We start from the raw sequence: 22985 nt of genomic DNA, 5'->3' as shown, positions 1-22985 counted from the left end.
GCTGTGCCTGCCTCTACCTCTACCCTCAGAAAGAGCTGGGTGCTGCCACTGTGTGGAGAGCCTGGTCCACGCAGCCGTGGCTCGCGGTCCTCACTGACATAGGCAGTCTCTGAAGCCCTTCCAGGTCCCACGTGCTACAAAGCCTGGCGTTCCTCACATGGGAGCAGTGGCTGACCAGGGAGGGGAAGAGTCCACATCAAGAGCTGGTTTTGTCTTGGAGAGGGGGCTGCAGGACTTGTCCTGGGTAGAAAGATGACAAACACTCCCCAGTCTCTGGCTGACGTGCCTCCAAGGCTCACTGTGCAGGGAGTCACCCTGGGTGAAGGCGGCTACGGCCAGCTCCATGCAGCTTCTGCCCTGTCCCTCCAGCATCGCTAGCTGCTGAGTGTGCACTGCTGTTCCTGAGACCTCTGCTGCCCCCTGGTCCTCCCCTGGGTGTCTCTGTCTCTTCCTCAGCTAAGAGCCCTCCTACCACCAAGCAGACTTCAGGCTTCCTCAAGGGTGTGGAACATTTTTTTTTTTTTTGGTTAAGTCTCTTTCCATCTCTGTGGTACCTGGGATATGGTCAGGGTCACTGAGGGACAAAGCTGCCTCTTAGGACTTCACTGGGCCAATATTCTAGTCCCATCCCTTCCCCCAGATGTGCCAGTGGCTGGGTCACTTGCCCAGACAGCTCAGGTTACATGCCATTACCAAGGTTTTCAGCAAGACGGTTACGGCTCATCTCCAAAGCTTCCTGCCTCAGCTGCAGGGCGTGCTGTGCAATCTCATCGCTGGCCACGTTGGAGGTCATGATGAAGATGGCGTCCTTGCAGTCGATGGTCTTCCCCTTCCCATCTGTCAGCCGGCCCTGGGAAGGTTTGGGGACAGGAGGGTCAGGGACCTGTGAGCATCCCAGAACCCATGCTGCTGGGCTCTCCAGGCACTGCACTCAGCCTGCCTGCAGTGCTCCCTGCCCTGGGGGTCTAGAAAATCAGGTTCTCGCTAACCACGCAGGAAGGCCTCAAGGCATCTTACACTGGAGACAGATGCACCAAAGTAGGAGAGAAAATGAGGCATGAGACAGAGGAATATAGAAAAGCACAGTGTTCTGACACCAACCAGGTCAAGGACACAGAGCTTTACCCACTCAGCAAGCCGCAAGGGCATCACTGTCCCACAGTACTGGTCAGTCACAGCGAGGGCCAGTGACTCACTCAGGAAAGTGATGGGGTGCCCAGTTCAGTGCTGACAGGGCACTTCCATGGCTGAGCAGGAGTCCTGCTTGGTGCTTTCTGTGCACTACTTCACGGAGAAGTAGAAAGCAGCTTCTCAGGAGCAGGGGCCAGAATGCTTGTCACTATGCTCCAGGGCAGTGCTGGCACACAGTAGGTACTCACCATCTGCTTGCTGAATGCCTGCATCCTCATGACCATTCTTAGAGGTAGGTGCATGCAGTTATGACCCCTTGACCAAAACTGAGGCTCAGAGAGGTTAGGCAACTTGCTTAAGGACTCACAGGTGGGCTATGTCAGCTGTGTGGCCCTGGCCTCACGCCCTTCTCTCTGCACCAGGCCACTGAGGCCACACCAATGTGCTGGGTAAATGTGCTATTTTGTTGGCCTTAACTTTTCTCAAGACCAAATCAAACTGAGTCACTGGAAAGGAACAACTGAGACAGGGAGAGGGAGGCCTGCCTGGGACCACCTGGGAAGTAGACAAAGTGTAGCTCCTGCCTAGCTGGAGCACACAGCTCTGGGAATAGATCATAGCTTCTGAGGGCAGGGCGTTTCCACCTTGCTTTACCTGCACTTCCAAAAGGCTCTACTCTAAAGAGGCCTGGGACTCCAGGTCTTGGAGCTAGTCACTCTGCTGCTCCTGCCATGGGGTAGGAAAAGGGGTGGCAGGGTGCGAGTGGATGTTCCTGAGCTCCTGCTCCCAGCTCTTCACTCTCTCTCCAGCTACAAGGTGGTCATACCACAGAACCCGATGGGGGCAATTCCAGAGTGGGGCCAGATCTGGGTGGCTGTGTGAAGTGCTTAAGCATGTGCATATGACATCGTGTGTCTTCCATGCTTACCTCACAGAGCTCATCCCCAAGGACTGAGTTCACACACTGCTGCACTGGCCGGAGCAATAACCTAGCAGCAATTTCATTCTGAGAGATCAAAGCTCTACTTATAACTGGGCCTGAAAATGGGTCCCAGGTGGGCGAGGGGAGCAGGTGCAGCGCTCGGCTGACCCAGAGGGTGACTTTCCGTGTTCACGTTTCCTCAGCTTCCTTGGCAATAAAGATGTGTCCGAAGAGGGAGCTCTCCCTGCCCACCTCCCCTCAGAGCACATCATCTAGTACGAGTGTGAATGCTTACCCAGAGCTACGGGGCTGCCACGCCAGTGTGTCAGGCGTGGATCCTTGAAGGAGTAGAGAATGTGCTCCCCGCAGACCAGGCTCTTCCTAGGCCTTGTGCCCTGGCTGTAGGGCCTGGGGTCGCCAGGAAGTGACCCCACATTAGTGTGGTTTGGAGGAGAATAGCAAAGTTCTTCTCTTCCAGGCCCACGTTTGGGGAGAACTGGGCTAGGGCTGGGGGACCTCCCTCATACCTCCAGGATTAAGTGCCTCAGCAACTGTTGTGCTTGCTACAGGTCCCTAGTGCATCCTGTGTCCACGCAGACTCAAGGACTTTCTAGCTATTTGTCCACCCCACTCGCACCACTGAGAGACTGTGTGTGTGTGTCTCCATGCCCCCATTCCTGACACACAGGCCTGATGAATGCAGAGAACAGGGTTCTCTGGCTGGCCTCCCACCTCTGCAGCGATTGCCCTGGATCCTTTCCCACTAGGTGCGAGGCTGTGAGTAGCCCCTGCTGTTCCTCTCTGCACTGAGCTGTCCTGAGGGGCCAGTGCGTGTCCATTCCTGTGAGCCTCTCTGTGCTGAAGGATTCCTGAACTGCTGCTTTAGCTCAGACCTTCCTAATGCTCCTGACCCAAGAAACTGAGGCTGGAGGGCTTCCCAGACACCTGCACAGGGATGGCCGGGAGCATCTCACCCTTAACAACTCCACAGCTCAGTGCCTCACTTTCCTCACCAGTCTGCTATGTGTAGCTTGGCCCCCGTGCTGCCAGCCTCAGCTGATGGCTGCAGAGGCTGCCTGGTCATCAGGCTGGCAATCAGACCACTCTGATGCTCGAGTGCTCCTTCTCCTCCAGGCCACCTTCTGGGAGTGCTCTCTTGGCCATGGTCCTGCTGTAGAGCAAGCTGCCCCCTCCTCCCTTCTAGCCTTCTCTCTGCACAGATGCTTATGGGATCCTTGTGACAGAGAATCTGACCCTGCTCCTTTCTTGCTTAAAGTCTTTTAGTGGCACCTTATGACTTGTGTGAACCTATACTCTTTTGCTTGGCTATTTTTTTCTTTGTCTTTCCCCTTCTTCTTCTATCTCTTCATCCTCTCTTTTTTTTCCTGAGGTACAGGGATAGAACTGAGGGACTGGAGCATACCAGGCAAGCGCTCGCCACTAGCCCTTGCCTGGCATTTTAAGTGGCCCTGTGCCTCTGCCTACTTCATCTCCATCATCTCACTCTCACTTGAAGTCTGCAGTTCCACGATAGTGAGCACCTGCAGAGCCCTGAACGCACCAGGCCCGTCACACCCCTGAGCTCTGGCCTGTCACGTTTCTACTGCTAGCCCTTTTTTTTACTTCGTTTAGCTAGCAAGCACTCATCCTCTGAAAGTCTGCTGAATTACTGGTGGGTTAAGTTTATCAACAGAGCATTTTCCCTGATTGTGGGCTCTGAAGTGGGTGGCATGGACAAGACAAGGATTTGTCTTTAAGGAGCATGCATGCATAGATCTGGTTAAGTAAACTTGGGTGGGTTCTTTGGTCAGAAGAACCTATAACATCAGGAAACTACAGTAGGCTGGGTGGGTATTGCTGGAAGGTATCAGTTTTCTTAGCTTCCTAAAATTATCACTTCCCTCAGTGGAGTGAAGCAGCAGAAAAGTGGTGGACAGGGCTTACCCAGAGCAGTTAAGCATCTTCCACACTGGCAGGGTGTCACCCACCACCCTCCTGGGGCTGAGGACACTATCAGAGATGCTGCCCAGGGGGGCTGGAGCTAGCTGCACAGGCTGCCGTGCTCACATCCTGGGGCATGCGTGGTTTTCCCTGCACAGCGGCTTTCCTGAAGACTGGCTCCGCTCTTTTGGCCCTACCTGCGAGGCAGTCATTTAAACTGAAGGCTCTGGGAACGGAACTGCCTGGGTCTGAACCTTAGTTGTCCTTTCTCAGCTATGTAATCACATACAAATTCTTCACTCTTGCATTGTATCAGTGTCTCCATCTAAAAAATGGAGGCAGTAATAATTATCTTCACTCAGATGGCTGTTGGGAGGATTAGATGTGCTGATACATGTACGTATTTTTTAAAACATGTACATTTCTTAGAACTTCATGCAGCACATGGAGTATAAAAAAGCCAAAGACTCCTTATCTCTTTTTCATTGGTCTTCTGGGCAGAGTGCAAAAGGACAGCACTGACTGTGGTCCACAGCTGATACTACCAAGAGGTCAGAACAGAGTGGGTGGCTGCAGGGATACACATGTGACTGAGTATGCGACAACTCCAGGACTGGGCTCCTTCTGCTTGGCAGGTCAGCTGAGTGACTGAGATGAGGATCCTCCTGACTGGACTAGGGGAGTCCTTCCCTGTGCCTCCCGTGACATGGGAGGCCAACTTTCTCATTTTCTCAAGGCCCGAGAGGGTTAAGCAGAAAGCTAAGAAGAAAGCTTCATCAGCCCTTGGCTCCTCCTGATCTCTGAGCAGGGCTGGGCCCGGGAAAGGGTGGGGTGTGGCTCTTTCACGACCATGAACAAGCCTTCTCTTGGTTCAAACTAAGAAGGTACAGAGGGGGAGAACTCAGGGTCGGGGCGGATATAATGCAGTCCAAACTCGGCTCCTCATGCAGCCTTGGACATGTCATTTATAACCTCTCTGAACCTCAATTTGTTCCTTTGTAAAAAAGGAGATAATTTCCCTGCTTGGCTGTTATGATTAGAGATAATGTCTGTTAAGTCTTTTTAAAAATTGGTATATGTTCATAACATAATATTTCCATTCATTCTGAAGAGTTTATATATATGTATGATCAATTTTGATTCCTGTTCCATCCGACCTGTTAAGTTTTAGCAGAGTTCTAGTCTAGCACATGTAATATAGTGCTTAAAAGTACATTGCTGGGACCTGCGAGATAGCTCAGCCGACTAAAGTGCCTGCTTAGGCAAGCACAGGGACCCAGGTTTGATCTTCGGCACCACATGCTGCACCAGTCCCGCCCTGCCCCCTGGGTGGGCTGAGCTGGCCACAGAGTCCAGGTGTAGTGGTGCATACCTGTTATCTCAGCACCAGGGAGGCTAAAAAGAGGAGGATCACTATGAGCCTGAGGTGTGTAGTGAGACCCTGTAACAACTGAATACATTAAAAAAAAAAAAAAAAAGTTTGTGCTTTTCCCCTGTAGAGCTTACCTTGATTGACGGGAGACTGGCCAGTTGTGAGGACCCAGAGCTCCTCACGTGAGAGACTGCACGAGCTACTGTGTGACCGTCTCATCAGTGTTAGTGTTTTAAAAAACTGATACAGACAATATCTGATACACAAGGAGGAACATGAGCTGCCAGGACCAGGCCAGTTCCTGGAGCTCTCCAGCCTCCCTGCTTGTCATGTGAGGTTCCTGGTACCCAGAGATAGTGATGACTTGCCAAGCCCCTAAAACCTGTAGGGAGCAGAGTTGGGACTGTAAGTTCAGGCCCTCACCCATGGCACCTCTGCCCCACTAGTCTCTGGAGAAGGCAGTCATGGAAGGTCAACACTTGGGGAGTGCTGGTCTTCCCCGACAAGTGCCCTGCTGGGTCTCTGCCCAGAGTGACCCACACCTGTTAAACATCTGAACAGACATCTAGAAGCAGCGAGCGGAGGAAGGCTCTGCCAGCCTTTGTGTCCTGGGTTCTTGTTTATAGCTCTTGATACTTCCAAATGTCTCCCTCCTCCATAGTGGCCTGTGGTGACTTACCTCATCAAACAGCTGCAGCATGATGGTGAGCACATCTGGATGGGCCTTGTCCACCTCATCGAAGAGCACCACGGCATTGGGGCACTGCTTCAATTTCTTGGTCAGCTGTCCACCCTCCTCGTGGCCAATATAACCTGGTGGGGACCCGATAAACTTGGCCACCTAGTGGAAGGAAGAAAACAGGCTAGGAAAGACTGTTACACTTTTAATCTGCAACATGGGGCCAACATGGGAAGATGGCTGTATATACTACTAAGACTGCCTGTCTCTCTCCTGGTGTGGCAGGAATCCACACCAGGGAGGAACATGAGCTGCCAGGACCAGGCCAGTTCCGGGAGTTCTCCAGCCTCCCTGCTTGTTATTTGAGGTTCCTGGTACCTAGAGATAGTGATGACTTGCCAAGCCCCTAAAACCTGTAGGAGCAGGAACGGGAGGCAGACAGATCTTTCGTTTGTTCTTCAGAGCAAATCCTATGTAAAACACATCGGTGACTCTGCTGCACACACATGCTTTCAAGACCAAGTGCTAGGGTTGTTGGAATTATCAGAGGCCTAAAGGCCCAAATGACAAGGCATATGAAACACCAAGGCAGTCACACAGCCAGGCCTTCCAACCATACTTCCTTGAGGATCTCTTACCTCGTGTCGCTCCTGGAACTCAGACATGTCCAGCCTGATGAAGCCCTGTGTGGAAACAAGCAGGGGACATATCTGTGTGGTGGCAAGAGTTGAGGCAGGCATGGGGAGAGGATCCCTACTATCTCAGGCCCCATAGGCCCCACTGGGGCCTAAACAAGAGCTCTATGGCAGCCTAGGACACATTTCTCCTGGTCCTTACCTTTCCTTTCCCACCTAAGTAAAGCCTGAATGACCCTGTCCTCCTAAATCTGACCAGGACATGCCCTCCTTCAGGGAGGTTTCACCTCTTCTGATTACCACAGTGCTGACTCCTCCACGTCTCCCTCCCTCTCACACTTCTGGAGGATGTTACTACTGCAGTTACAGCAGTGAACAAGTCTTGGCACCTGTCCTCGAGGGTGCCCCACCAGGCAGAGCAGACAGATGTGCACAAAGCCAGGCTTCGCCACTGGGGATGGTGATGAGATGGAAGGGCGCGCTCCACAGCGTCCCTTAGTTCCGTAAGTCTGTGTAGGACACACATTCATGTTTTAGTTTATTTTTTTTTAGAATGAATGCATCTTTTCATTTATTCATAGTTCTCCATTTCTCTTAAGATATTTATTGTAGCTCACAGCCCTTCTCTCTCACCACTGGGATTAGGTGTAATTTTCAAGAAGTGTCCCCTGGAGGGAAGGGCAGGCTTGCCTCTGGGGGAGAAGGCTGATCTGCAGAGTTAGCACAGGGAAAACACCCACTCCTTATCATGAGGAATTAATCGAGCCAGGGAGCCTCGAGGGCCCTGTCCATCTGCCTAGGCCAGGTTCTTCTCTACGGGCCCATGCTTCCATCCAAAAGCAGCACCTATCAAGCCTGCCGCTCCTGAGAGTAGGCGCTCCTGAGAGTAGGCATGAAGGTGCACAAAGACCTTCACAGGAGGCCACCTAGCTCTGAAATCCAGGGCCATGTTCTACTTGGTCACTGCTCAGAAAGTCACTCGATGCAGTTTTAGTTCTCTGTTGTGTCACTATACTTTTAAGCACAGGTGGCAGGAGCAACCTGGACCAGGAACAGAATGCGGCTTCCCGCCCCAGCCCTGCCACTGCCAGGCTGGCTGTGGGTGCTTCCTCCCCTCGCAGAGTGCTGCTTCTCCCTAACACAAGGCTCTTGGTGCCTCTTCCTGCTTCATGTGGGGGCTTAGGAGAGATCTTCAAAGAGGTGGGAAAGGGCTCAAAGAGGTGATGAGGGCCATGTGGGAGTGCGCACTGCTACCCATGCATGGGCACAGGCCAGCAAGCATGTCCAGAGGGCCCTGGGTGCTCAGCCAGCCATCAGATACACAGGCTGCAGCAAGGGTGGAGATGTCGCAGGAGAGCACGGGAGCAGCGGACTGACAGGTAGAAGCTTTGAGTCTGGTGATGTTAGAAGCAGGGTACAAAGGGCTGAGAACGTGTGCAGGCTGGGAGGCAAGTACTACCATCATCCCCACTTCACTTACGAGGGATATCAGAGATTAAAGTAACTTGCCCAAGGCCATCCAGCTCCGTATGGGCACTTAAGCCATTACCTGATACTGCCCCACACTTTTCAGCAGCCAACCGGCTGGGCTCCTGGCAGTCTTCATTCGCGGGGCTCTGGGCTTTGTGCTAAGATGTTAATGTCCCAGTAGAGATACAGAAGACAGACACTATTCAAGTGACCTGGCTTCGCACTCTAGTTCTCCTAGCAAATCACTGTGTAACTCTAAACAAGTCTTTGGCTTTCCTGGCTGCAGTCATTTTGGTGTCATGTGATATTAGCTATAAATGAAGCAATAATAATTACAGTAACATCCAGCACTGATTACTTATTATCTATACACAATGCTTACTACTGAATATCATTATCTCATGAAACTTTCATACTACCCATGGAACAGGCAGCATTACTGAACCCATTTTACAGATGAGAAAATTGATACCAACGAGAGCCTGGCCAGCTCTATATATTTGGGGAGAGTTGGGATTTAACCCTAGGCAGTTGAACTCAAATATTTGCTTTTTAATCCTGTTATCATCTTGCCACTATGATCTCAAACCTCTGGAGCCCATAACCCACCTCATGATAATATCATAGAGGCCACTATGGTTCTTTCTCAAGGATTATTAACTCTAGTAATGAAAGTTAACAAAGCTGCTCAATTTGAGAAACAATAGCAGAGTCTGAAAGGAAAAAAAAAAAGGCTCACAACAGACCTGATTAAAAAACTGTAAAAATGTGTAAATGATGCCTTGTGAGGCAGCAAGGTCCAGAGGTATGATGCTCTTTAGAAAAGAGGGAGCTGCGACAAAAATTCAAGTCTCTGGCTTCCAGGCCAGGGCTTGTCTGTTTCCCAAGCCACCCTGTGAAGCCAACAGAAGGGAACTCCCGCTGGGAAGAGCTATTTTACACTAGGTTCTGACACATTCCACACAGTACCCTTTGGGCGCCCTGGGAGCATCAAGGTGACAGGTTACAGTGCCACCAGGCCAGGACTCCTGGATTTTGAAGGCAAGTCTGTCATATGAAAATGTCACTAGAAAATGTCCATGTTAAACATACTCTGTAATGAGTTGAACCCTAGGACTGTACAGGTCAGAGCTTTATCAAAGAATCATCTAAGATTTAAGAATAAAGTGGTTTTATTTGGCTTCTCATGGCTCTCATCTCCTTCTGTGAAACACGGAGAAAAGGACACATTCACAGTGTGGTCTCCTAGAGCAGCTGAGAACAACGGTACTGAGAGAAGGGTCAAAGTCTGACTGCACTTCTCTCCCTAACAAGTGTACTCAGACAAGCGCCTGACGTGCTAGGGCACTGTTCTTCTCAGCTGCAGAGTGGGCCTAAGAACCTGTGCTGTTCCTCACAGGATCAAGAACAGATGGGCATGCTGTGGAGTGCATGAGGTGGTAAACACCCCAGTTGGGGGACTGGGCCCCCACTGTGCACCCAAACCTGGGCCAGCTGTGGATCCCAGTGATCTCACCTGATGTACTCCAGAACCCTGAGACACAGGACTGAGAGCAGTGGTAAGAGCAGTGAGATTTCACGGGGGAAAGGAAGGAACTGTCTAGGGCTTGGAGAAAGCAGAACTAGAGTTCGGGTCAAGGAGTCCTGGGCCCAGGGCTTTGCCCGTCACATCCTGCTGCCCAACTGTGATGTGGGTATGGTGGGCGACACTGTTACATCCTCCTCATGGACAAGGCACGTACCAAGGGATGCCAGTGTCACACCTGTAGCACACCCTGCACTGGGGTCAATCTGTCTCCCATTCAGGTGCACAAGTGCAAATTACTTGCATCATCAGTCTTTTAACAAGCTACCCCCTCCTTTCTATACCATCACGTCAGCAGATATTTTCCTTCCACTTCCACTGTGTATAAAGACATATTAAGACAGCTTGGATAAAGAGATTATAATCTGTAATTAAATATTAACCTTTCTGACAGTATTAAAAATACTGTCAGAATTCTTCATCCCTAATCAGGTGGTTCCTGCCCGTAACTGCATCTTCCCTAAGAGTCTTGCTAGTTTATGGCCCTTTCCAGAGTGCTAATTGTTTCAATCGCTGCCAACCTGATGAATTGTCTTAGAAATGCTGTTTTGGTTGGAGCCTATTAGCACGGCACACGCTGCTTCTGGCCTGCCTGGCTGTCTAGTGGGCATGCTCTAGGTCTGGTTCAGTCAGAGCACAGCTACTGGGGGAGCCAGGGAGGTTTAAGAGTCTTCTGCCAGGCTATAGGCAGGAGGCGGCTCAGGAGCGCACAGCCTGAGCTACTTCGTTTCTGTGGCCGCCAGGCTCTCAGGCAGGTGGCAGTGGGGCAGGGAGGCCACAGAGGAACAGGAGACCAGGACTCGGCTGCTGGGGCCACTGGGCAGCGGAGGCCTAGGCAACGATGTCTCATCGCCTCAGGACAGGCTTGCAACAGAGACCTGGCGGGTGTCTCAAGCACACTCTAGCCACAGGCAGGGGGACTTCAGCCTCATCGCAGGGAAGGCTGGTTGGGAGAGTGTTTAGCTTTTGTTGAAATGTTTTGCACTTTTTCTAAAGACTGCTATCTTGAAAGCATCTCTTGTCAGCCGAGAGAGTCAAACTGGCCAAATTTTAGAAAGCCTGAGTATGAACGAACAGGGGAAAAGGCAACCTGTTTTCCCCTGAGGTTGGAGCCACAAGAAGCAGCACTAGAAGCAGCCCAAGTTCAAGGCACAAGAAACCAGGTTTAAAAGCTCACGCAGGGCCAGGCATGGTGGTGCATGACTATAATCCGTGCCACTTGGGAGGCTCAGACAGGACTGCAGGTTCATGCCCAATCTGAGCAGTTAGTGAGACTGTCTCAAAAATAAAAATAGATAAAAAGGTCAGGAATGCAGTTCAGTGGTACAGCACTTTCCTAATGTGCAAATCCCAAGGTTCAATTTCAGATACGAAAAAAAGCAAAGCAAAATAATAAGGAAGTGAGCTCATGTAAGATGGACGGAAACAGCAGGCATCACCTTACTCCTACGTGCTTTTTTAAAGGCTCCCCAAACTCTCTGAGAGGAAAGCCTTAAGAAACACTGACCTACAGATCCAGCATGGCACCTGGGACAGGGCAGGTGCTTGACAATGCTGTGTGGATGAAGCTCACGGGTTCGCTCAACAGCCCAAGAGTTAGGCAAGCTGGAAATTCTATTCCTGTTTCATGGATGAAGAAAGTGAGGCACAAAGGTTGGATAATTTTTCCCAACTCCTAGAGCAACTTGTGGCCAAGGCTGAGGCTTGTTCCTGGGCTAGGACCATCTTCTTGGCTGGCTTACTGCCAGCTTCAGAGGGCTTTGTATACGTGGACAGCATGACTGAGTAAGGTTTCCAGGACTGCAAGTCAGGCCTCAGTCCCAGCTGTTACGTTTTTTTTTTTTTTTTTCCCATTTATGTATTTGGTACAGGGTCTCACCACACAGCTTGGACTCACAGTGATACTCTTGTTTTCAGCCTCCCCAGTGCTGGAATTACAGGCATGACCACCAGGCCTGGACTCGGTCCCTGGCTCAGTGTGCCCTGGGGATGGGCCTGGCACAGCATTCGAGACCAGGGATTGAACCCCGGTCCCTGCACTTGACAAAGCAGGTGTTTAGTCTGATGAGCTGTCTCACCGGCCCCCAGCCCTTACCTTTTTGGCATCTTTGTGCATGTATTTGGCTGTCTGCTTGGCCAGTTCTGTTTTTCCTAGTGTGTAAAAGAAAAAAAGAAAAAGAGTGAGTTAAGACTAGATGACTGGGAACACCAGGACACCAGCAAGCATAAACATAGATGGCAATGGTGAAGCTCAGACTTTCCCAAAGCAGGGAATGGATGGTGAAACTGGGATCAGAACCAGGTATGGACTGCATCTTGATTTTTTTCTGTGGGTGGGATTGAGGCCTCTTCTCTGTAGCACCATCTTGTCAGTGGAGAGCAGATTTATAATCCAGAGCCAGCTTGACCTTTGAAGCCCAGCAAAACTTTCGCTTCTCTCCTCCCTGCCTTACTGCCTGCATCTCTCTTAACCTCCATGGCCTGCAATTTAGCTAGGCTTCAGAAATAATGCCAAGTTAGGGCTAGGCCAGGCATGGTGGTGCCTTCCTATAATTCTAGCACTCAGAAGGTTGAGGTAGGAGGATTGCCATGAGTTTGAGGCCAGCCTAGGCTACATAAGTGAGTTCAAGGCAATATTGTACTATATATGGAGATCCTACCTCAAAAACAAAACAAAACAAACAAGGGCTGGGAAGGGATGAAGAACATCTCTTACTGGCTTCGCAGTCTTCTGTGGCATAAAAAAGGAAAAACAATACCAAAGAGGTGGCACTGAAGGGTCATTTGGAACAATGACAAAACCACTAGAAGTCACTGTGGGGCATAGAAGTGAAATTCTGTGGTATAAAGGTCAGGGGGTGGTAACCTTTTGGGACCCTACATGTGAGGAAGACCTAAGGTATTGGAAGAGGAGGAAAAGACAACTAAATCATGAAATCTGGACTGAGGCTATAGCTCAGAGGTAGAGCACTTGCTTAGCATGTGCAAGGCTCTGGGTTCAAGCCACAGCCCTTCAATGAAAAAAACAGTCTCTATATATGATGAAATTTCCATCACAAAGATGGTGGAAAAGGAGTGGAGGAAAGGGAGTACTCGAGTGCACACAATAAGAAGGGGAGAAATCATCAGGTAATGCAGGCAAACTGGCTAGAAAAATATCCAAGCTCCTCTAATCCCAGCTTGGGCAACTTAGTGATTTAGAGATTGTCTAAAAAAAAAAATCTGGGCACAGTGGTAGGAGGCTAGCACTAGGAAAGCTGAGAAAAGAAGATCACCACAAGTTCAAGGCAGCCTGAACTACACGGTGACATGCTATCAAAGTGAAGCAAACATAAAGAGCTGGAAATTGTGTAGCTCAGGGCAAAGGATCTGGATTTAATCCCTAGTACTGTAAGGAGAGAGAGAGAAAAAAAAATATTCAACCCATTTTATTGGAACAGTTATGCTCTGCACCTGGCACTGTGCCAGTCACTGGAGTTTTCATTAGCTTCCTATAGCTTGGCTGCTCTGAATGTGGCTAGGGTCCTGGGCATAGGGCGTGTCTCAACTGTCCCCAGTGCAGAGCACTCTGACCAATACTAATGGGCCCTGAGGGCCTGGGCCCAGATGAGTTAGTCCTTGTACCCTTGAGTGTACAAAGGGAAAGACCTGGTTCTAGCTGCCTGTAAAATGGCAGATGATTAAACACCCAGAGTCTTCTGTCCTGATGTCTCTGTAATTGGAAGGTAGCTGCTTCTAGAGTTGAGAGTTGAACTTGAGGCAGATGGAGTGACCCCTGGCCCACAGCAGCTGGGCTGCAGGGCTCGCGCTGGGTGTGCCCCTTCCCCACTTGCTGATGTGATCCTGTTTACCTATTCCAGATGATCCCAAGAAGAGGAAGACCAGAGGGTGTTCTTCATCATACCAGCCATTCTCTTTCCTCCGGATCGCTGTGGCCAAACACACAAGATGGGGGGACAGGGAGGGAGGCAGATAAATCAATGACACAAAAGGCAGGATAATTATCACTAAGTATACAATATGTTTTACTGCTCTGCGCCCACTCAAAGTCCTCACTACCATTAGTGCTGCCTAATCTGATTAGCTGGCAAGGCCCCTAGAGATACCTAATCAGGTTAGCATGGATTTGGAAAGCTGCCCAGAGCAGATTTCGGATAAAGTTTTCCAGGATGAGCACTCAGCGTTGCCAGGGAAACTGAAAGGCGGGTGGATGGTGAATGGAGGTGAAGGGGGTGGGGGACTGGTGAAGGGGAACTAGAGAGGAACTTTAGCTTTGCTGGGTATCCCTCTACCCACCTATGCGAACGCGATGGGCAGAAGCCCTTGGCAGTTGGGGCTCTGGGCTCATTCTCATTTGAGGAAAACAAGGTCTGGTGTACTGTCTGGATTAGGAAGTAGAGACACAGCCAAGTCCCTTTTTTGGAAGCCAACAGAGGTTAGTGTGGAGCTCAGAGCACCAAGTTTTCAGCCACTGGTTAGCATCTGCTAACCAAAGCCTCCAGGGGGGGCTGGGGCTGGGGAGCAGAATGGATCTATACTAGTTCCCTTTGGGGTTTAACTCTGCCAGAGCGAGGCCTGACCTCTTCTTCAAGAGGAAGCCTATGATCAAGGGCCATGTATTTGAGGCAAGGACACTGGGAGAAGCAGGCTTAGAAGCACCGTTCAAGTATAAAAGCAGGGAAGGAAGCAAGAATCATTTATTGCATATGCTGTATGCTCGGACTAACTAGAAAAATCTACCAACAATTTATTTACTCAAGACCCCACAAAACCTCAAAGGGAAAATATTCTCAACTTCTTTCTACTAAGAGAGACTTGCTTAAGTCATAGAACTAGTACACAGTAGAGTTGTTTCTTTCTCTAAAGCTGTTTTTTAAAATTTTATTAATATTATTTTTAAACCTGTCTTTTTTAAAAAAAATAGCTGGTTTAAAAAATTTGTATCAATTTGAGTTGCATTAATGGAAATATAGCAGTCTGGAGCAGGATGAGGACAGAGAACTGTGCAATGTCAAAGCCTGTCTGCAGATGGAAGAGCATGTCTGCTCTGGTCCCCGGAGTATTGGGCAAAATTAGCAAAGGGACATATGTCAGCGGGACAAGGTCTGGAAACTTAGTCGATCAAGAGAGTTGACAGTCTTAGGGAGTAAGTCTTAGGGTTATCAGTTTTGAGGGTTTCAAAGAAGCAGCTGCAGAGGTCCAGGAAGAGTCAGGGAATGGCAGGACGAACGCTGGGTCGTTGTCGTCAAGGTGGGGCAGGATTTGGAGAGGCAGCCAGCATGACAGAGGCAGAGATAGGCAGGACCAAGGGTGGTGAGCAGGATCAGATTATGAGTCGGGATGACCAGTCTTAGTTCAGTCCCACGCCTGTGGTCTTTCTCATCTCTGTCTCTTATGGTGCCATCTTAATGTACTTTCTACTTTTGGCTTCAGCAGCAACAGATGGAAACTAGAAACTCTCAAGTGGCAGACTAGTCACTTCTACCTAACCAGAGACATTCCCTGAAAACCCTGAAAGAGGCTCGGGAAAACATTCAGTCCAACCTGTCTCCTGGGTGAGGACACAGATCTCTAACTGGCCCAGTTGTCTGTAAGGGAAATGTACAGACTGCATCGGTATCTGAACACTGGGGATGAAGCGGAGGGCCACACCTGGTTGACAGAGTCCCTGGTGTCCAGACAGAAACAGGGACGTAGAGGGGAGGGTACCTGGGAGAAGTGGCTGTACTCGATTGGCAAGCACAAGGCTTCCGTGGATATGGCATGCACATGTGTTTTGTGTTAGAAGAGGGTGGAGAAACAGGTCAAACTTAGGTTGGGAAGAGGCAGAATAGGAACTGGGTTCAGGCTTTGTGGAGTACCTGGGAGGCAGTATTCCCCAGGCACCACTAGAAAGGCAGCCTGCGGGGGACAAGGTTCCCTGGGTCTCATGTACTTGACTTTTCTTTCAGGGTAGCATCCTAGCCCTCAGAGAGCTGCACACTGCTGGGCTTTGCAGTACTAAAAACACCATGGAGAATGTGGAATTGAATTATGCCTGGGGCCATCTTTCCCCCCTTCTTTTCTAATAATGCACCTGGGAGAGAGCTCTTTATAATGCTGGGCAGACTCCACTGCACAGCTGTCCCTGGTCAATTCTGTCAGACCCAGGGCATGAGTCTGGGGTGGGTTTGATCGGGGCCCCCCATGAAACAGGCGAAATGCCAACCATTAAACAATTACAACTCTGGATATTTCTAATAATATCTGAAGAGAAAAACAGCCAAGCAGATGGAGTCGGACAGAATGAAAAATGGAAGCAGCCAGGGAGGTCTGGGGAAGGCAAGCCCCAGGGTGTATGGTACTGGGGAGGCTGAGGACCAAGACCGGGGAGTCTCGAGGGGCCTGTCAGGTCAGGGTAGACAGAGGCTGTGACCAACAGACACTGAGGTGGGCCCACATGGATATGACCATAAGTGTGGGCGCTCGCACTGCGGACCAGCAAATGTACAACTTATTCTGTCAGCACTTAGAAACTTCTTTCTCCGGCCTCATGACCACCTGAGGCAAGGAGGAGAGAGAACATAATTCTCACTTCATAGAGGAGAAAATATTTACAAAGAAGTTAAGAAACCTGCTCATGATTACACAGGTAAATTTATGAAGACCCTGGGCTTGAAAGCCAACTCTTGCTGACTCCTGCACCTAAAGTGGTCCTTCAGGATGTGTGAGGAAAGGAGGGAGCTGCCCTCCTCTGGCTCTCTCCTGCCCAGTATCTCCTCACATACTTAGATTACTAGAAAAATGTTTCCTCTGTAGTCTTCAATCTAGCTCACTCACATGGTCTCAAGGAGCCCTGTCCTCACCACTGCCTATGGGCCTGCACAGTCAGGCCTTCTGCACGGGCAGCTTAGCCCCTCTGCCTTCCTCATGCTTTGCCAGGGTCTGCCTTGCTTGTTGCTGGCCCCTCTCCAGATGCCTTTCCTGGCCACATCTCGTATTATTAGACCATCTGAAAACTCACCTGCAACAACTCTTTCTGATCAGTTCCCCAACACAGCTACCCCATTACTTCACAGGTCTGAGTTTTCTGATATGTAGAGAACACTGAGTGGTGTGGTGGAGGGCAGGCATTGCTGCAGCTCAGCAGGGTCCTGCCTCCGCTCCTTACTAGATGACTGACTTTGAGTAAACACCTATTTCGTTTCATTTTCTCTTTCCTTCCTTCTTTTCTTCTCTTTTCTTTTTGAGATAGGGTCTCTCTATGTAGTTCAGACTGGCCTTGAACTCATTACATAGCCTAGGCCTGCCTGGATCTTGCAGCAACCCTTCTGCACCAGCCTTTTACATGCTGGGATTACAGGTGGGCATCAGCACAGCTGGCTCCAAAACACCTACTTCTTTAGAATCTTGGTGCTGGGATACAGGCACATCCATTATATTCACTCCCCGTGAAGATGCAGTGAATTAATATTTACAAAGTGATACTGTAAGCTGCAAAGAGTAGAAGAACAATATGAATAAACTGGGCACAATGGTATGTACCTATAATCTCAGAACTCTGGAAGACTGAAGATCACTGGATTTCATGAGTTCAGATCAGTCTGGGCAACAGAGTAAGAAGCTCCTCTCAAACAAATGAAACAAAAACAGAACAAAACATAAAAACTCCAAACTGGTAGAAGTATAAACAGTGGAAGCTCTAGGTAAGGGTAGCAATAGCAGCAGTCATTAGTTCTGATATTTTATAGATATTTTTTGTCCTTACAAAAATCTTCAGAAATAGGTATTATTTCCACTCTATACAGGCTTACAGAGGGGCTGTGTAAGGGAGTTCATCTGCCTGTGCCCTCATATGAAAGGGGAGAGTGATCCCCCACTGAACTGTGGTTCCATTGGGGTAGGGGCTGGGCCTTCTAGTTCTGGGGGACCTGTGACTAGCGCAACACTGGTTTAATGTTTGCTGGCTACATGAACTAAGCCTTGGTCTTTCCAGAATTATGAGGAGGTGGAAGAACATTCTTTAACTCCCACTTTATGAGGAGCGTGTGGCCTGGATCCGAGTCTCTTAGCACTCCCAGGGGTTGCTGAACTCTCTCCTGGGAGCCTTACGCATGTGCTCAGTAAACATGCCAGGTGCTGGGATGGTTTGGGGACTAGAACCAGCCCTATGCTTAATAGGAAAATACTGCTGTCAATATGGTCGGTTTTATTTTTTTAATTTTTAAAATATATTTAGTATAGGGTCTGCAGGGTCTCACTACACAGATAGGGCTTATAGTGAGCCTCCTGTTTTCAGTCTCCCAAGTGCTGGGATTACAGGCATGTGCCACCATGCCCAGTCTCAATCAGGAGCTGGCATGGCATGCCAGGGATCAAACCCTAGTCCCTGAGTCTGCCTAAGCAGGTGTTTTAATCCACTGAGCTATCTGGTCAGCCCTAATATGGTAGGTTTTAAATGGGTGGGAGAAGTGCAGGAGACCTTTCTATGCATGGCTGACACCTGTGCCTAAATGATGAGGGTGAACCTGCCGCACAGCTTGGGGCATGAAAAGCAAAGAGGAAAGAGCTGCCTCTTTCTTCCAGCCCTGCCTTTGCCTCCATCCAGCGCAAGGTTCTGGGCAGTCTGGCTGGGCTGATTCATCCTTCTTTATAAGGATTTTTTTTTTTTTTTTTTGTTTTGTTTTGTTCCTCGAACGCCTTCAGGGCACTTTTGGCCAGCGGGAGAATTGTGAGGTTCGAACTCCAGCAACCTGAGGCTGACAGCTTTGTGGAAGCAGCCACTTAAAGGCCTGAGCTAGGGCCAGGCCCCCTGATTCATCCTTCTGATAAGTTCTAAGGACCTAGTAAGGAGTTTTTAAACCTCACCTGCAAACACACTGTTCCATGTTGGACCATCTCCCAGGGGAACTAGCATTTCAGAGGGACCCTCTCTGTCAAAATGGGCTCAGACTTCATTTACCTGAATTCAACACCTATACTGTGCATCCAACCTGGGAAAAAGAGCTGATGTGAGGTAGTCCCTGACTCCTGGAGGAAGACATACAAACAGAGCAGACACCACATGACAGGAGCCTACAGAGAGGATGCTGAAACCAGTGAGGAATGGGGTGGTCCTGGGGGGCCTAGAGAAGCCTAACTCTTAAGCATTGGTGGGTAGGCTAGGCAACGAGAATAGCAAAACACAGGCTGAGACCCTAAAGTGAAACAGAGTGGCGTTGCAAGCAGTTCTGGGTATCTTTTTTTTTCGGAACCGGGGATTGAACTCAGGCCCTTGCACTTGCCAGGGAAGCGCTTATTCCACTGAGCCATCTCCCCGGCCCCTATGGCTGTCTTTCTCACACCAGACACCAGTCCTCACAGGGAGGCTTAGAGGGGTGGGGGCTTGGGCAACAGCATACTTTCAGATCAGTCAAGGAGGGAAGTGAAGCACGAATAGGATGGTGCACCACATACAACGCTGAGGCTCTGCATGTGTGTCAGACTGTGGTCCAGGACACTTGAAGGGTACAGTTAGTCCAAGGGAGTGCAGACACTTCAGAGGAACTTTGAGGCAGATAGAATAGCTGTCAGGCACAGGTTCTTGGCTCAAATAAACTCCAAGGAAGCTGCCAGATGTGTGCATGTTGATTTGCTGCCCAGGGTGCACTGTTTTTAGCAGGTCTGGGGAATGGCCACCCTCCTCGCCACTGACAAGGGGTCAAAGGTCACTTAACATGGTTGTAATTAGAGCTCTGGCTTGAGTCCTGTTCCCAGAATGTGTGTGAGCTACGAGAGGGCAGGTCTATAGCTCTCTCTTCAGAGCACATTCTTGAGATGGACAAGGGACCACATCACAGAAATACATTTCACAAACTGATTCAATAGCTACTCTTCCCCCACCCCCCAAGACAGGGTCTTTCGATGCAGTTCCAGCTGGCCTTGAGCTCACTTTGTAGCCCAGACTGGTCTTGAATTTGCAACAATCCTCCTGCCTCAGCCTCCCAAGTGCTGAGATTACAGCCATGCACCACCAGCTGGGCTTCAACATCTACTTTTTTTTTTTTTTTTTCAACATCTACTTTTGAGCTTTTTTTTTTTTTTTTTTTCAACATCTACTTTTGAGCACAGTGCTGTTCCAGGAAGTAGGCACACACAGCTGGCTGATCACTGTACCTGAACCGAGTTAGCCCAGGGAGAAAATAGCTAGTGTATGGGAGATGGCCTGGACTGGGTGGGAGCACCAGAGAAGAGGGAACTGCAAGCGGAGAGGGCAGCAGTGACAAGGCGCAGACAGGAAATGTGTTCACTGTGTGCATCGAGGCGGAAGTTGGTCCCGTGGCTGGTGTGTGAAGTGCCAAGCAGGGGGCAGCGGCAGCAGCAGTATGCCCTGCACGCTACAATAGGTAGCGAGGAGCACACAAATGTTTTCGACAGGGGAGTCATGCTGTTAGATTTGGGTTTTCCAAAGATCACTCTATGCAGCAAGAACTGATTCTAGGGGAAGGAAGGGAGGCAGGAAAACCATTGAGGCGGTCACTCAGCTTAGGTATCCTGAACTAAGGTAATGATATCAGGAGCAGGGGGAAAGGGCAGGTTTGAGAGCCATTTAAGAGGTGGAATGACAGAATCTGATACTTGGCCTATAAAGGTGAAGGGAAGGGGCCAAGGGATTTCTAAATTTCTGTTTAGGAGACCTGTGAATGGTGTTCTAGTTCTCAATGTGCGCGATAGTCAGCTTTCAGAGGAGATCCAGAGTTCTCAGGAGGTCCGCCCCACCACACCAGCATCCTCCTCTCCTCATGGACCACACTGCAGATTCTGGAAGCAGAGCCTCACCTTCTATGCCGAGGATCTGGTCTGTAAAATGTAAGTTGGCTCTGTTTTGGCTCTGGTGACCCTGGAAGCCCAGAGAGGCCAACAGGGCCTGGGTTGTGGGGCTGCTGCTTTATCTTCTCCATTTGTAAGGCGGTAACTGTGCGCCAGCCTTGCTAGGGGCCCTGCAGCTGGGGATCACACTGATAAATTCACTGTATTACTTTGCACAAATCAATATCCCAGCACTTACCAGGGGTTGATGTGACCGAAATTGGTTTCAGCCAATTCGTGAGGGTAATAAATGGCCATTTATCAAATCAATTCATTCTGCGGCACTTTTCTGGCTGCCCATGCTCATGGTACCCATGGGGTGCCAGGCTTCAGCCAGCTAGTCCCTAGCATGCATGTGACACTAGCCTAGAGGATCTGGCCTGCCCTAGCTTCTCAATGTGCCTCACTCTCTTGTACCTGCTTCTGCTTTGACGTGTTAAGGTTCTGGATGCTGCTTGCCCGTTACAAGTCCTGACACAGTGAACGTCTCAGGCTTTGCCTGCCCTCAAAGCACAACAACCAGGCTACTCACTCCTTCCTACCAGACAGGTCTGGGAGCTGGTCACAGGAAATGCACATGGTTTGGAACATTAGTTGTGGAATCCGAACCGCAGGGCTTCTCGGCAAGAGGAGCATGTTACCATTTTACAGCCGGAGGCAAAACACCAACCCTGCACGACTCTACTTCCTAGGGCGGTGATCCTATGGCATGTGTGCTGAAGCAGGCAGACTGTATCACTGAAAGCTCTAAAAGGCCCACTATCCCTGTTCCAGGATCACTAGAGCCATAGTAGGTCTAACCTAGACGTCACGAGACAAAGCACTGGGCCTTTCTGGGTGGTTATTTTACTGCTGACCTGAGGCAGATCCAGAGTCCAGAAGGGGAACTATAGGTGGGAGGAGGACTTGGGGTGCATGTGTATTCTAAGATTTTGGGAGGTGAAGAGAATTATCCACTCTTGCTCTGGCCCAAGAGCAAGGAAAGACAAGATGACTAATGTACCAAAGGTCAGTATAGGGGCAAGGAAGAGGCAAGCTGTGGGACTCAGTCGCAGGTAGAAAAAAAATTAGCTGTGGGCCTGACTTAAAGAACCGAGGGCCCAAGCCAAGGCGGAACATCTTGAAAGAGAGAGACTAGGTTGTAGTCACTGCTGTATAGCACATACAGGAAAGGACACATGCTTTAGAATCATAGTCTTAAACTTACACCCACCACATGGTGAGGGAACTGCAGAGGTAAGCTGCACAGTGGGGATGTGGTGGGCTCAGGTTGGTCTAATTCCACAGCAGTGCCTCTACTTTTGGGGAGCTTACAGCTTGTGGGCTTGAGGGACTGCTAAGAAGCACCCTCAGAAGACTGCAGGCCTTCTGGGGAAGGCATGTATGAAGCTGTGAGAACTGTGAGGCAGCCCAGTGATTTGAGACCCCACCCAGGCCATCAGTTTCTTATGCTGGGTTACACCTCTCTTCAACCCACAGAAGCACCCAAAGTCTCCCTTCCCTGTAACTTGGATATAGCTGTGACAAAGGAGTCTGGGTTACCATCTCCAAGGTGGGAGGTGGGGATGGATATCTGTATCTAAACCCCAAAGGGCAGCTTGGTGCAGTCTGGGCCCGAATGTATATTCACATTCTCCTCAGCTCCTGGGTGTGCCTGCAAGCCAGCTGCCTTTAAAAAAAATTATTTATTTGATACAGGGTCTCTCTATGCAGTTCAGACTCATAGCGATGATCCTCCTGTCTCAGCCTCCTCAGTGCTGGGATTATAAGCATGTGACACCACGCCCAGTTTTGGGGCTGGCAGGTGGGGCCGGCATGGCATGCGGTACCAGAGATCAAACTCAGGACCTTGTGCTTGCCAGGTAGGTGCTTAGACCGCTGAACTATCTCCCCAGTCCCGAGCTGCCTTCTGACTTCTAGCTGGGGAGACAGCTCTTCTCTATGGGCTCTTCCCCTGCTGATGGGTCAGCCCCTGATGAGACTTATGTGGGAGCTGTGAGTCCCACAGGTGTGTGAGGATGATGGGGAGCAGGTTGGGCCTGGAACGCCATGGAGTGACCGTCACCATTTTTCAGTTATCCTGAGGGCTGATAATGTGGCTCCAGAGTGTCCCACAGGGCAGCCTAGACTTCAGGCTGGTGCCTCCTGTTCTCAGGGAGCAGGGCCTAGGCTGTGTCTACCAGAACTAGCTGAAGAGAGAAGAGAGCCATGTGTCATGTGTCAGTGGGACTTGCCAAGACATCTAAGGGCAATGGGTCTTAAATTCCAGCTAAGTGTCAGATTGTCCAAAAAGCCTGTTTAAAACAAAGACCCTTGGGGAAGATCCCTTTGCCGCAGCCTGGTGTAGGGTTCCTCTTCCCCTGCCTCACCTGTCTGTAACCACTCTCAGGAGATGCACACCAGAGTTACGAAATAAAGGGGAG

At 50.0% G+C, this 22985-nt stretch overlaps 1 protein-coding gene across 2 annotated transcripts in view; it reads right to left on the bottom strand.

Annotated features, from left to right (window-relative positions):
- The window catches only part of Clpb (ClpB homolog, mitochondrial AAA ATPase chaperonin), a 151661-nt gene that overhangs the window by 1531 nt on the left and 127145 nt on the right, over nt 1-22985 (bottom strand). For both annotated transcript variants that reach the window (XM_004641941.3, XM_004641942.3), the window contains 5 exons: nt 13587-13664; nt 11831-11886; nt 6684-6728; nt 6046-6207; nt 694-850 (listed from right to left, as the gene is read on the bottom strand). In XM_004641941.3, coding sequence (XP_004641998.1) covers nt 694-850; nt 6046-6207; nt 6684-6728; nt 11831-11886; nt 13587-13664 — 498 coding nt within the window. The remainder of the gene's footprint in view (nt 1-693; nt 851-6045; nt 6208-6683; nt 6729-11830; nt 11887-13586; nt 13665-22985) is intronic.

The sequence above is a fragment of the Octodon degus genome, unplaced genomic scaffold (genome assembly GCF_000260255.1).
Source record: "Octodon degus isolate 3935 unplaced genomic scaffold, OctDeg1.0 scaffold00146, whole genome shotgun sequence".
In the NCBI taxonomy this organism is placed as follows: domain Eukaryota; kingdom Metazoa; phylum Chordata; class Mammalia; order Rodentia; family Octodontidae; genus Octodon; species Octodon degus.
This window is presented reverse-complemented; position numbering and strand designations above follow the sequence as displayed.